Source organism: Saccostrea cucullata, unplaced genomic scaffold (genome assembly GCF_032062105.1).
Source record: "Saccostrea cucullata isolate Sc308-1 unplaced genomic scaffold, CSIRO_AGI_Scuc_v1 ctg614, whole genome shotgun sequence".
In the NCBI taxonomy this organism is placed as follows: domain Eukaryota; kingdom Metazoa; phylum Mollusca; class Bivalvia; order Ostreida; family Ostreidae; genus Saccostrea; species Saccostrea cuccullata.
In genome coordinates, this window is record NW_026929124.1 from 237,156 (window position 1) to 252,749 (window position 15,594).

The 15,594-nt window shown below is 34.2% G+C and overlaps 1 protein-coding gene across 6 annotated transcripts in view; it reads left to right on the top strand.

Annotated features, from left to right (window-relative positions):
* LOC134279851 (uncharacterized) overlaps positions 1-15,594 on the top strand; it is a 49,048-nt gene extending 33,454 nt beyond the window's left edge. For all 6 annotated transcript variants that reach the window (XM_062762267.1, XM_062762268.1, XM_062762265.1 and 3 more), the window contains 5 exons: positions 3,944-4,126; positions 7,091-7,303; positions 8,230-8,349; positions 8,965-9,105; positions 13,809-15,594. In XM_062762267.1, coding sequence (XP_062618251.1) covers positions 3,944-4,126; positions 7,091-7,303; positions 8,230-8,349; positions 8,965-9,105; positions 13,809-13,880 — 729 coding nt within the window. In that variant the 3' untranslated portion in view covers positions 13,881-15,594. The remainder of the gene's footprint in view (positions 1-3,943; positions 4,127-7,090; positions 7,304-8,229; positions 8,350-8,964; positions 9,106-13,808) is intronic.

The window sequence follows — 15,594 nt, forward strand, 5'->3', positions numbered from 1 at the left end:
TGTATTTCTCTTGGATAGAGAACTACAAGCAGTTAGGCATATAATGAACATTACAAGGAGTTAAACATATAAGTTTCACTTTCATCTTTCTTAAAGCCTTAGTTTCTCAAGAATCACACTCAAAAAAACTGGATATACAGTATATTTGAACTCAATTAATTAAAGGATTCAATATTAGAGTTTTAATTTTCAATCATATTATAAGTTAATCTGTGAAAATTGACAGTAAGGAAAAAAAAACAAAGATCTAGATTTAATCATAAAATCTCATGTCTTATATGAGAAAGATCTGGACACCATTCAAGATTGTATGAGTAGACTAAGTCTAGATGTTAGGCTAGATATGTAGCTAGAACAAGCTGTATGAATTGATAGCTTTGATTGCATATGAGCCAAGTTCATAGCTTTGTGAAGATCTGTGTAGCCTTTTGTGATAATGAATGCATCCATGGCATATTTTGAAGCTAATATGTTTAAGTTCCTTTACATAGATTAAAAGACATAGGATATCAGTGGATTTAAGAATGATGAGAGAAATATTTATTACGTAGAGATCTTCTAATAAACCTTTTGTTTTGAACTATATTATATATGATCATATATAACCTACAAAAGGATAAAAGGTTTTTTCCATATGATTTAGTGACTCCTTAGCTAGTATCCTGGTAGAACACAGAACTAATTTCATTTTTTATGTTAGATAAAAATTGATGAAATTACATTGAAATCTTTGTACATGCAATTTTTACTGGCTGATATAAAAAAGGGAAGTTTTAAGTAAGAGGGATGTACATTACAATTGTCGGGTTTAAGTTAGAGGAATTAATGTTTGAAACAATTTTCAGGATAACATGTAAGTTAGAAGTATGTTTATAACAATTATCACTTCTGTCTTTTTCTCTTAATAAATATTGAGGAATGGCCACTGTACTAAGCCTTACATATTGGTAGTTATGGTTTAAAGGAATCTGTAGGAATCCTGTATGATTTTACTGAAATCAATAAATGCATATTATTGGAAAAAAAAGGTTTTCAAATGGCTATTCAAATGAGGGAAGATGCAGCAGGGTGATTATTTTGTTCAGTGAGGCATGGCTTGTTTTGTTCCTGAATTTCACAAATCATATAATGTATACTTTCACTTGACTCCATAAACATTGATTATATTGATTTTAGAGATGCATTAAGAATGAGTAGTAATTTATTTCTTAACTGATTCACTTTGCAATGGATATTGATAGAAAGTAAATTACCAAGTTGCAACAAATAGACAAAAAAACCTATGCTTTAATGAGGCTTTAAAGTTGGGAGTTTGCTGTGATAACGTTAACATGGAAAGCATTGGCATGTGAAATGATGGAGAAGGATTCTGAGCTGATATAAACATGGACAGGGTGGAAATATTTACAGCTTGGCTTTTTGTTAAAATATTATGATGTTGGAGAGTGAATTCAATAAGGTTTCCATCATGTTTGAATCTGGGACAGCATCTTCAAATATGTTTGCTATTGGGGGTAATGTGAAACTTGGTACTTACAATAACACTAAATATGAACCTTTGGATGTTATTTATGAAGCTCAACAAGAGGTACAGAATCTTTTATAATTGAAGTTGATAGAGCCTGTATTGTTTAAATGTGCAACAAAATTAAATTCATTTATCAGACTTAAGAGAAAGAAACCTTCAAAAGCTAAAAATGTCATATGATATGGAATCTTGAATCTCGCACTATTTTCATGAAAAATAGTGTATTTTTGAGAAATGATTTCTTATGTATTTTTTAAAGATATGCATGCAAATTATGGTAAATGTTTTGTATTTAGCATTTACTGTATTTGGCAGAAAGTGAATTTAAAGATTTAACACATAATGTACATGTTCAGGTAAATATGTGCAAGATGTTTAGCAATGATCTTGCAGGGCTCTCTATTGTCTATTAACTGAGGCCATTTAAGGGCCCCATTCCCGATACAAGAAGTCTTTTTTCCCCCCAATATTGAATTTGTCAATTTTTCCAATAGCCATTTCTCTCAAAAATTAAAGAATACAGTTGTTTGACCAATTCCGAATAAGAAACTGATTCGATGGTGCTATAAGTAGACAAGGCATTATTTCAAAATCAAAGTTGTTTGTCAAAGTACTTAAATGACCTGTGGAATTAAATATTGTTTCATAAAAGTTCAGCCTTTCAAAAATAAACTTTTTGTTTAGCAAGTTAGCATAGGTACTGAGTTTACCTGTTAAGAAATGAGCCAATGAGTTCCAAATACCCTGAATTAAAAATATCTGTCCCACACATTATCTTTATGGCTTTGACCCCTGTCCCCAAATCTTTATGATCCTAACCCATGTCCCTCAATCTTAATGGCCCTGACCCCTGTCCCTCAATCTTTATGACCCTGACCCATGTCACTCAATTTTTATGACTCTGACCCCTGTCCCTCAATATTTATGGCCCTGACCCCTATCCCCCAACCTTTACGACCCTGACCATCAATCTTTATGGCCTTGAGCCCTGTCCCTCGATCTTTATGACGGTAACCCCTGTCCCTCAATCTTCATGACCCTGACCACTGTCCCCCAATCTTTATGACCCTGACCCATGTCACTCAATCTTTATGACCCTGACCCCTGTTCCATAATCTTTATGGCCCTGACCCCTATCCCCAAACCTTTATGACCTGACCCCTGTCCATCAATCTTTACGACCCTAACCCCTGTCCCTCAATCTTTACAACCCTGACCCTCTCCCCAAATCTTTATGACTCTGACCCATTACTCAATTTCTACAACCCTGACCCATGTCCCTCAATCTTTGTGGCCCTGACCCCTATCCCCCAACCTTTACGACCATGACCCCTGTCCCGCAATCTTTATGACCTTGACCCATATCCTCAATCTTTATGATCCTGACCCCAGTCCCCCAATCTTTATGACCTTGACCCCACCCCCCCCCCCCCAACCATCATGACCCTGACCCTGTCCCTCAATCTTCATGGCCTTGACCTCTGTTCCTCAATCTATTTGACCTTAACCCCTGTCCCTCAGTCTTTATGGCCCTGATCCCTGTCCCTCTTTCTTTATGGCCCTGACCCTGTCCCTCAATCTTTATGGCTCTGACCCCTGTCCCTCAATCTTTATTACCCAGATCCACATTCAGTCTTTATGGCCTTGAGCCCTTTCCCTCAATCTTTACAACCCTGACCCATGTCCCTCAATCATTATGACCCTGACCCCTGTCCCTCAATCTTCATGGCCCTGACCCCAGTCCCCCAATCTTTATGGCCCTGACCACTGTCCATCAAAAGTAGCATGAGAGTTCTGTCAGGACTAAGCACAAGCTCCTTTACACCAAAGGTACTAAATAGAATATACAATGAACTCTAATCTGTTGAACAATTTGAGGTTAAATTTACTGATTAAAATGTATTAAAACTTGAATTTAACTTGAAAAAGCTAGGAGTGATAAATTAAGAAGTAGAGTAAATACTCTGTTAATAATATTAAATAATTCATTATCTTTCTTGTTCAGTTGTTGTATTTTTCATTTCCTTGTATAAATTCTTCTTGCTTTAGGTGTCTACATTTATCAATCCACAACAGTAATCATAAATACAATACATTTAAAATAAATACAATACATTTAAAAAAGGTTATGTATAATGTTTGATTTGAGATAAAAGTTTATGAGCTGTGTTTATAAAGGAACAGCAAAATGTTTTGCAAAAAACAAGGAAATAGCATTTGTCTTAATATCAGTTGAGTGGCTCTCTTTTTAACCCAGGAGCTCAAGTAACTGGTCCTACTTTTAGCTGTCCCTCAGTACTTTTCTACTTAATTTGATATTATGAAGTGATTCTAGGTAATGGAATTCGATTTCAGTTCACATGAATTAATTTTTTTTCTATATTAGATGTATGAATGGAAGTCTCATATTTACAGGCTCAGCTGATAGCCCAGTCCATAGGACAAGCCTTTCAGGTGGCTTATATGGAATTCCTGAAAGCCAATGGAATTGAGGATCCTTCTTTGATGAAAGAAATAGACTATCAAGAAGTTCTGAATCAGCAAGAAATATACGGAGAGGAACTCAACCTCTTCTCAAATAAGGAGCGCCAGAAAGAGGTAAACAAAAAAACCAAACAAACTATGGAAAAGAATGATAGCTGGTAAACTACAGTTACCTAAATACATACATGTACTTTATTAATTAGTATGATTATTAATGGATATATATACTAAAAATTATAGGATAACTTTAGTGAGAAGTATTCCATATATTTTATGCATTTATAACACGTACGTTCAAAATGTTTTTAAAACCACATCCTTGTGCATCATGAACTTATTTTTTGACCATGTCTTGAAAAAAAGGACAAAATATTTAATGTGTGATACTGTGATATTTTTTTCTGTGAAGGCTCTTTGCTATGCAAAATAGAAATGCAGGAAAGCTATTAAATGAAGTCAATTTGTTAAGGTTATAGACTAATCTCCTGACAGTTAATAATGAGGGGGTGGATTTATGGGGTATACATAAAATTACCTGACTGATTCTTTGAGGGAATATGAAAAATAATTACCAGCTTGGCTCTGAATACCTTTGAATAAAAAGGTAAAAAAAAAAATTAATAAAGGATTTATCCACATAAACCATCATATTTCAGTTGATAACAACAACACCGAAATTTGGTTTTTATTTTTTCCTCAATTTTTCTGACTTTATAGTAGTTATTTATTCAGTTATGGCTTCATTATTTTGAAGTACATGTAGTACAAACTTTATTGAAGATGAGGATGCGACATTTTATACAATTGATTTAGGGGGTAGTGAGGTTAACCTGAATGCCAATTATGTTAAGTGTTTAAGGAAGATTTCAATGCAATTAATCCAGACTATTGCAGTTTTTAATAATTAAAGACCACAAATGGAGTTTTGAAATCAGCTGTATTTGATAACAGTTTGTCTGCTCATGAGTACTCGGTATTCATGAATTGTAATAGTAAGGTGTCTGTCAATTTGTTCATCTGACTGTCTGTAAACATTTATTCTAATTGCTATTTTTCCTTCAGTTATGGTCTGATTTCAGTGTTACATGACACACAAGTAGAGTATACACTAAGATACATAATGTTACATAGTGATTTTTTATTGAAACTATTACCAGCCTTGTTCATTTTGAAGACAATAAAATACAGTTGAACTTCAATATATCAAACACAGATATCTCAGATACAATGGATATGTCAAAAGTGATTTTCAAGTATTAACCCTTCATTTCTACGTATTTTACCCTGGATATTGCAAATTGTTGGATATCTTGAATCCTTTTCTTGGTCTCACTAAATTCAATATTACGAGGTTTGACTGTTTATAAAATGATGATCAATTCATTACTATTCTTATTTCTTGTGTTGATCATAATGTTCAAGAGAACGGTATTCTTGCAACACTATCTTTGCCATCATTACTTATCGACAGGAAATGAAAATCTGTCTTTTCACATAAATGACATTGATAACCGAGCTTCAGGAAGTATTAAATGGATTCTTGTAGGTAGAAAAGACATTGATCTGCTAGGATTGGGTTTTATAATCCAAGGGATTTTGTATCTTTTATTGTTCTTGATACCTAAAATTAACATTGAATGATTGAATCTGTAGCAAGTAGTATCTAATGCTGAATGTTTATAAAGACAAAAAAACTCAGAAAAATGTGAATAGAAAGTTGAGACTTCAATTTTTTATCATAGGTTAATGGCATCTTAGAACTTCATTTATATTTTATGTTGGCAAAGGTTGTTCTTTCATTTCTGTCAATATCAGTTTCTCTCATGCCACTCAGTCTTACATTAAGTTCCTTTTCTGTATTTTCAATCATTATTTGGAATGGGAATTATTGATTCTTTAATCATGGAATTACTTTCAACAGTTTTAAGAGCATTTTCTCATTAGGCTGTTTTTAAGTCACCTGCCCAGTCACTATGTTAAGGATCATTTCCATTTTTGCATCTTTCATTCATTTTCAGTTGCCCTAGGGGTCTGTTGTCATGTTGATAGGAAGGGAAATTTTGGCATCAGTGGGCTTATTGATTGAATACAAAATAAAAGGTTTATACTTACTGCTAAGCTAATGGGAAAATTTAATAAAACAGCACATTCAGGTGGAAATTAAAGCTTTGTGGACTATAATTGATTCTTGTGGATCAAAAATTAGGATAAGAAAAATATCTGAATGCAATGCAAATTTTAAGTTTTCTCTTATTAAGCAATATTTTTAGAAACTTTCATAGAATGGCATGTAGAGCTGCAAGGTTTATAATTTAGAGAAAAGGATAATGACAGAGTTGCGTTAAGTGGGGACAGTCAGGTTTATTGTTTATATTTTGCCTATGGCTGTGTTCTTAATGGAGATGATTGCAGATCCAAAAATAAAATGTACTATATCTATGGCAAGAAAACTTTCATGAAGAATAAGTCACTTTCTAAAGCATTTCACAAATCTTCTAGAAATAATGGAGATACTGTTATTAAGTTGGTATCAAAGCCCTTGATAGAGTTTAAGAAGCAAGTCAATCCCCAGTAAATATAAGCCCTACCTTGACTTAAATGACTTAATTATCCTGGACAAGTGACTGGGTTTAAATTTTAGGAACAGGTTGAACAGGTAAATGAACAGGTTTAAGACCTAGAGCTGGTCCATTCTCAAGTAACTTTAGGTTCTATAATGATTAACCTTGATTGATTATGCATGTTATTATGAATGTACACTACAAGATAAGTTTTGGAAGTGGGATCTTATAGAACAGTTCAAGTTTTTGGAACTCGTTTTCAAATATCTAGATATCCTACTTTGACCAAGCTTGTGTATCGGTATATATTTTTTAGGAATGCACATTCATATTCATTTAGTTTCAGACTTGAACTTCTCCTTCTCTTTGTTGCAGTAGGAAATTTATAAGGATATCAGAATTAAGGGGTCAAAGTCAACTTAAAAAATATGTATTCACCGACTGAAAAACAAATGAAAAAAGAACTAAAAGTATAGAAACCAAATTGAAAGTTTTATTTAAATTTGGTTAATTGCAGGTGATTGTGCCGAAATTGAAAGGAGAAAATATAGGAATTGTGATTGTGGAGTCCGGCTGGGGATCTATGGTGCCCACGGTGGTTCTGGCTAACATGTACCCCACAGGTCCAGCGGCCCGATGTGGCCAGCTAAATATCGGGGACCAGATTATCTCCATCAACGGAATCAGTCTGGTGGGCCTTCCTCTGTCAGCCTGTCAAAGTTACATAAAGGTACAGCATCAGTCAGCTACTGGCCATACCTTTATTTCACATCATGTATGACTGGTCAAATTTATATTAACCTTTCATAGCAACTTATCTGACTTACATCAACTTGGGGCAAACTTGATTAAACTGAAGCATCAATTTGTCAATCTTACAATAGGCTGTACACATAATGAGCTTAACTTCATTAATCTGTTATGTCAACCTTTTAAATTTAAATATTATACAACATATTTAATTTGTGATCAAGGAACATCCCCAAATTTTTAGAATTATACTGCTGAGTATTTTTTGCAACAAACCATATTGGAATTCTATTTTAAAATTGTTTCCTTAGTCCTAAAAATGAATAGTCTTGGATGAATTTCAGACAAAACAAATCAGAAATAAATTTGTTGCTAATAATGTTGGTTTACATTTATATATGTTATTTAGATATTTCGATATATCAAAGTTTTATCATCAGTCACCAACTTTCACAGAGTTTGCCACATCTGTTTAACATTAAGATTGTCTACTTACTATAGTAGACAATAAGGGCCAGATATTAACTAAATAGTATGACAAATGAAATGACTTCAACTTTACATCATGAACTTTTCTTATTAGCAGTATCCCACTTACATTTGCATATAGTGTTTACACCTCTCAGCTTATTTGATAATCAAGAGCATGTTCTGAGCAGGATCAATTTTCATACCAAGGCAAGCTACTGACAGATAAATTGAAGTTACAGGGATTTCAACAACCTTCTTAAATGTCATGTTTACCTTAATTCTCTTATTTTGGTAATGAACTTGTGCCTAGAAACACCTTATTTGATCATCAAGCAATTACTACTGTTGTACACGTTTGTACCTTGAAGCCAAAAATTTCCATGCTTTCATACAATACTTCCTTCTGTTTGTTAATCCAGACTTTCTTGTTTACAGAGTAGTAAGAATCAGACGGTGGTCAAGTTAACAGTTGTCCCATGTGCACCTGTGGTTGAGGTCCTGATAAAGCGGCCAGACGTCAAGTATCAGCTGGGATTTAGCGTACAAAATGGAGTGGTATGTTTTCATTTAGACATAATATCTCATTTATAAAGGTTTTATAACTGCAAATGAAGTTTCCTCTTTATTTGACTCACCTGAGTTTATTTTGGACAAGTTCAGGGGCACAAGGTTTAAAGGTGCATGTATGAAGTTATTGTTTAAGCTACAACTTTGGATCTAGAAACAAAAGAAGATTATGATTTAAAATATGTTAATTGAGAGTCAAATAACAACTAGATATACATGTATATGCGTAAGTATACATTGATTTTTGTACAAATGATTCATCTTAAAATATAATTGTATTGTGTATTTGAGAATCATAGTTAAAAATTAGTCATCTAGTGTGTTATTCTACTTTGAATATTTATTTTATTAAGGAATATTTAGATATGTTTAGCTGTAAACAAAATACTTAATACAGTGGACCCTCATTTATCCGGACGCTTTGGTTCCCAGTCAATTTGTCCGGATATGTGAAGCATCCGGATATCTGAATCACCAGTTAAACAAAACAGAATAACATTTGAAAATTCCGTTCCGGTGAAAAATCGTCCGGATACTGAAGCATTCGGATATCTGGCGTCTGGATATCTGAAGGTCCACTGTAGATTGTTATTGCCTTGTCAGATCTGCAGTCTGTTAAGAGGAGGAATAGCAGAGAGGGGAGGAGTGAGAGTGGGACACAGGATTATAGAAATCAACAATCAAAGTGTTGTGGCTGTCCCGCATGAAAAAATTGTCTCTCTACTAGCCAACTCAGTAGGAGAGGTAGGGGCCAAGCCCAGAAATTTTAAATGTGTCTTACACTTATTGAAAATTTCTGGAAATATGTCATACTTAGTCTTAGAATGATCAACTGTTAAGAGATGCATTATTAGTGTCCACAATTTTTTTTTTTTGCTCTGATTTTGGTCAATGACAGACATTTGCATTATGATTTCTTGAGGACTAATGGAACTTGTCCTTGTCATTTACATGTAGATTGATTTGCAATAAATGGTAGAAAATCTGTAACTTACATTTCTACAAATGCAAAAGTTTTCTTCATACATTTTCAAAAAGATGAAACATATGACCTCTTCAAAGCTGTCATGCACCAATAATAAAGTGAAGTTTTTCATTATCTCATGACAAAAATATTGAATATGACATTATGAATCTTTGAAACATGAACAGCTCTTGTACTCTTTAATCAATCAAATTTACTGACTAGTAAGGGGGACTTTAGAAGGTCTTTCATTGTAGTGGAGATGTCTTCATCACAGATAATCAGTTGATGACAGGGGTAATCTCTATCAGAAAATGACATCCTTTGTCAGCTACAAACAAGATTTCCAAAGCCACTCACTACTAAAAGCATCAATTTTTTTGGATCTGGCAGTAAACATGCACATTAAGGAATATAAAGTTTTTACAAAACTTGAGCATGGCAAACTGTTTGATAACTGTCTTTGCTTTATATTCACTTTCCAAGTATATTTTCATGCCCCGCAATGAATATGGCTTGGGCATGTAGTGTTTGTCATGTCCGTCTTCCATCCTTCTGTTTGTCCTTCCGTAACACTTTGCGTTTAGTTCAGTTCAAAGCTCAGTTTCAAAGAAACTGTCCAAGATATTTTAATCAAACTTCATATGCTGATAAAAATTGATGAGAGCTACCCAACTGCATCAACGTTATTTGACCTTGACCTTTCCTTTGACCTTGACCTTACTTTTTTAAATTAGTGTTTAGCTCACTTTTAAAGAAACCATTAAAGATGGTGTTATCAAACATCACATGTTGATACATACTGATGAAAGCTATGCTACTGCATCACTTTTTTTTACCTTGACCTTTCCTTTGACCTTGATTACATTTTTCTTAAATTAGTGTTTAGCTCAGTTTTAAAGAAACCATCCAAGATATTTTTTCAAACTTCATGTACTCGCTGATACATAATGATGAGAGCTATTCAACTGCATCAACATTTTTGACCATGGCCTTTCTTTGACCTTGTCCTCACTTTTCTTAAATTAGTTTTAGCTCTGTTTTAAACCATACCATTCAAGATTATGTTATCAAACTTCACATGTTGATAAACACTGCTATGAAACTGCATCAACTTTTTTGACCTTTCCTTCACCTTGACCACACTTTTCTTAAATCAGTGTTTAGCTCAATTTTAAAGAAACCATTCCAATTTTTAGCTCATCTGAGCCGAAGGCTCAAGTGAGCTTTTCTGATCACATTTTGTCCGGCGTCTGTCTGTCTGTCCGTAAACTTTTCACATTTTCGACTTCTTCTCAAGAACAGCTGGGCCAATTCCAACCAAACTTGCCACAAAGCATCCTTGGGTGAAGGGGATCAAGTTTGTTCAAATAAAGGGCAATGCCCTTATTCAAGGGGAGATAATTGAGAATTAGTGAAAATTTGGTGGTATGTTTTAAAAATCTTCTTCTTAAGAACCACTGTGCCAGGAAAGTTGAAACTTATGGGGAAACATCCTCAGGTAGTGTAGATTCAAGTTTGTTCAAATCATGTCCCCCGGGGTAGGACAGGGCCACAATGGCCGACCAAAGATTTATATAGAAATGTATAGGAAAATTCTTTAAAAATCTTCTTCTCAAAAACAGCAGAGCCATAATTGCTCATATTTATATGGAAGCATCCCCAGGTAGTGTAGATTCAAGTTTGTTCAAATCATGACCCCCGGGGGTAGGGCGGGGCCATATTGGCCGACCAAAGTTTTACATAGAAATATATAGGAAAATTCTTTAAAAATCTTCTTCTCAAGAACAGCAAAGCCATAATTGCTCATATTTATATGGAAGCATCCCCAGGTAGTGTAGATTCAAATTTGTTCAAATCGTGACCCCCGGGGGTAGGGCGGGGCCACAATGGCCGACCAAAGTTTTACATAGAAATATATAGGAAAATTCTTTAAAAATCTTCTTCTCAAGAACAGCAACGCCATAATTGCTCATATTTATATGGAAGCATCCCCAGGTAGTGTAGATTCAAATTTGTTCAAATCGTGACCCCCGGGGGTAGGGCGGGGCCACAATGGCCGACCAAAGTTTTACATAGAAATATATAGGAAAATTCTTTAAAAATCTTCTTCTCAAGAACAGCAACGCCATAATTGCTCATATTTATATGGAAGCATCCCCAGGTAGTGTAGATTCAAATTTGTTCAAATCGTGACCCCCGGGGGTAGGGCGGGGCCACAATGGCCGACCAAAGTTTTACATAGAAATATATAGGAAAATTCTTTAAAAATCTTCTTCTCAAGAACAGCAACGCCATAATTGCTCATATTTATATGGAAGCATCCCCAGGTAGTGTAGATTCAAGTTTGTTCAAATCGTGACCCCCAGGGATAGGGCGGGGCCACAATGGCCGACCAAAGTTTTACATAGAAATATATAGGAAAATTCTTTAAAAATCTTCTTCTCAAGAATGACAAAGCCATAATTCATCATATTTATATGGAAGCATCCTCAGGTAGTGTAGATTCAAGTTTGTTCAAATCATGACCCCTGGAGGTAGGGCGGGGCCAAACTTTTGGATTCAAACTTTTCAATAGTAAACCAATTACTACTTTTTCCTAGCCACAATGCTCGGGTGAGCGATGTGGCCCATGGGCCTCTTGTTTTTTTTTTTATCAAACTTCATATACTGATACATACTGATGAGAGCTATTCAACTGCATCAATATTTTTTACCTTGACCACACTTTTCTTATTTTAGTGTTTAGATCAGTTTTAAAGCAACCATCCAAGATATTTTATCAAATTCATATACTAATGAGAGCTATTCAACTGCATCAATGTTTTTGACCTTGGCTTTTCCTTTGACCTTGACCTCACTTTTCTTAAATTAGTGTCAAACTTCATATGGTGATACATACTGATGTAAGCAATTCAACTGCATCAACATTTTTGACCTTGACCTTTCATTTGACCTTGATCTCACCTTTCTAAAATTAGTGTTGAACTTCATATGCTGATACATACTGATGTAAGCATTTCAACTGCATCACTTTTCGATCAAATTTCATACACATTTTCATGTTGCATTACTAATATACCCTTGGCGGGGCATTCATGTCATATGGACATATTTCTAGTTGTAAACTAAAAATATTTAGCTACCTGAATAAGAAAAGAAAACTTGAATTCATGACATATTTTTATCTGGGATTTGAAAGTAAAGGATAAGAAATGATTCACCTTTTTAGCTCACCTGAGCCAAAGGCTCAAGTGAGCTTTTCTGATCACATTTTGTCCGGCGTCTGTCTGTCTGTCTAGCTGTCCGTCTGTCTGTAAACTTTTCACATTTTCGACTTCTTCTCAAGAACCGCTGGGCCAATTTCAACCAAACTTGCCACAAAGTATCCTTGGGTGAAGGGGATTCAAGTTTCTTCAAATGAAGGGCCACGCCCTCATTCAAGGGGAGATAACTGGGAATTAATGAAAATTTATTGGCATATTTTAAAAATCTTCTTCTCAAGAACCACTGTGCCAGGAAAGATGAAACTTATGGGGAAACATCCTCAGGTAGCGTAGATTCAAGTTTGTTCAAATCATGACCCCCGTGGGTAGGGCGTGGCCAAAATGGCCGACCAAACTTTTACATAGAAATATATAGGAAAATTCTTTAAAAATCTTCTTCTTAAGAATGACAAAGCCATAATTCATCATATTTATATGGAAGCATGTTCAGGTAGTGTAGATTCAAGTTTGTTCAAATCATGATCCCCGGTGGTAGAGCGGGGCCAAAATGGCCGACCCAAGTTTTACATAGAAATATTTAGGAAAATTCTTTAAAAATCTTCTTCTCAAGAATGACAAAGCCATAATTCATCATATATATATGGAAGCATGCTCAGGTAGTGTAGTTTCAAGTTTGTTCAAATCATGACCCCCCGGGGTAGGGCGGGGCCAAAATGGCCGACCAAAGTTTTACATAGAAATATATAGGAAAATTCTTTAAAAATCTTCTTCTCAAGAATGACAAAGCCATAATTCATCATATTTATGTAGAAGCATGCTCAGGTAGTGTAGATTCAAGTTTGTTCAAATCATGACCCCCGGGGGTAGGGCGGGGCCAAAATGGCCGACCAAAGTTTTACATAGAAATATATAGGAAAATTCTTTAAACATCTTCTTCTCAAGAATGACAAAGCCATAATTCATCATATTTATATGGAAGCATGCTCAAGTAGTGTAGATTCAAGTTTGTTCAAATCATGACCCCTCGGGGTAGGGCGGGGCCAAAATGGCCGACCAAAGTTTTTAAAGATATATATAGGAAAATTCTTTAAAAATCATTTTCTAAAAAATAGCAAATCCATGATTGGTCATGGGACTACTTTTGGATTTAAACTTTACAATAAGAAGCCATTTTCTACTTTTTCCTACCCTTAGTGCTCAGGTGAGCGATGTGGCCCATGGGCCTCTTGTTAATTATTATTATCTTTTATTTCCAGATTCACATGAAGACAATGCCCACCTCCATTTATCGATTACTGACAGGTCAAGAAACCCCTCATTATCTATAGCAGAGGCTCCTAACATCATCCATCAGCTACATTTCCATGTTATCCCAGGTCACCTTGTGCTATTTATAAATAGCTCATTACATTCCCTTGAAACTGCAGGTTGATAAGTTTTTAAAAGTATTAAATTGTTTTAAATCAGGTTGACAGCTTTATTGACTTTTAAGCTGTTTTTACTTTGTCAAATGGCACACATCTTTGTGACACTGTAAATCAAATGCGATATGAAATGTGCTATGTGTATTGTTAGAGAAAAGTAAAAAAAAATTCACAACCTAATGTTTACAAGAATCTCATGAACTGCAGTGTGAATTTGTTGTGAAGATCATATGAAAACACTGGAGAATATTGTATGTGATATTTTAACATTGGCATTGTATGTTGCTGTGTGCTGCTGTGCAATAACAAGAAAGAGATGAAGTGATATGGTGATTTAACATTGATGCATGTGTGTTCTAAGTTTCATTTTATGGTGTACTAAACAATGTGTTTCTCCAATAACTTTGTAATTTTGATATTTCTTGTAATGCCATATATTTATGAAATCCACCTTTGTTGTAATGTGACATTGTACAGCTGCTTGTCACTGAGCTCATTAATATCAGTACATGTATAACATTTCTTATGTACCGCTGAGTTGCAGCTTATTTGAATGGGCATTGACTTGAGGGCTCTCAAGTTTTAAATTTTGACTTAATTTGAATATTCATTATAAGACGGATATTGTTGAATTTTTATCACTCCTGTTTTAGGTGTGCAAGTAATGTTGCAATTTAAGAGATGGGTCTTAAAAGGCCAGAAGATTTTGAAAGGTTAAATTTTGTGTAAGAAAAAAGAATCTCTGTCAGTTCTACAAAAAAGTGTACAGGAGTAAATTAAGTTTTTTAAAAATTATTCTTTTACATTGCTCTCACTGATAACTTAATGGAAAGTACAATATTAAACGCTATCATGAAAGGGAATTTTGGGTAGTTATATTAAAAGAGAAATCATATATTTAATTTTAACTCATATATTCAAGCAATAATTTAGTGATACATTTATTGTGTATACCATTAATCATCTAGTCATACTGATTATTTAATATACGCATTATAAATATGTGATATGGATGTGATCATTTTTGAGTGTGTGAATTTTAAATGTTATACATGAGTGCATGTTGATGCTATGCTTTCATGATGGATTCTGACTGTATGTATTCCTTTCGTTCTACTAAAATTGTTTAAAAATGTACTATGGAGATGAGGCTGAAACATTATACATCTGTTTAAAACATGCTCAAGGTTGTGTGCAGTAAAAAGAGAATTTAAGACAAATTCTAAGATTTAGAGAAGAACATTAATTCAAGTGTTACAAATATCTTTTTTGGTTCAGCCAGTGTAAATCTTGCATTACACAAACTAAGAAAACTTAATACATTTTAGAATTAAACTCTTTCTGTATTTAAAGGTTTGATTGAAATAAGATCATTGGTATCAGAAAAAGTATATTGATAAACAGTGCTCTAATATATGTGTTGCAATTTTGAAAGAATCTATAAAACAAATTGAGAAAAAGGTTCAGATACTTATTAAGAAAACCGAGCATTAAATTTATCCGTAACAAAAAATATTAGAGTCAAATCAGTACTGTAAAAAATATTGTAAAAAAGCTTGAATTGTGTGAGAAGAAAGTTTGACTTTTTGTACATGACCAATAAATGACATGAATTTGA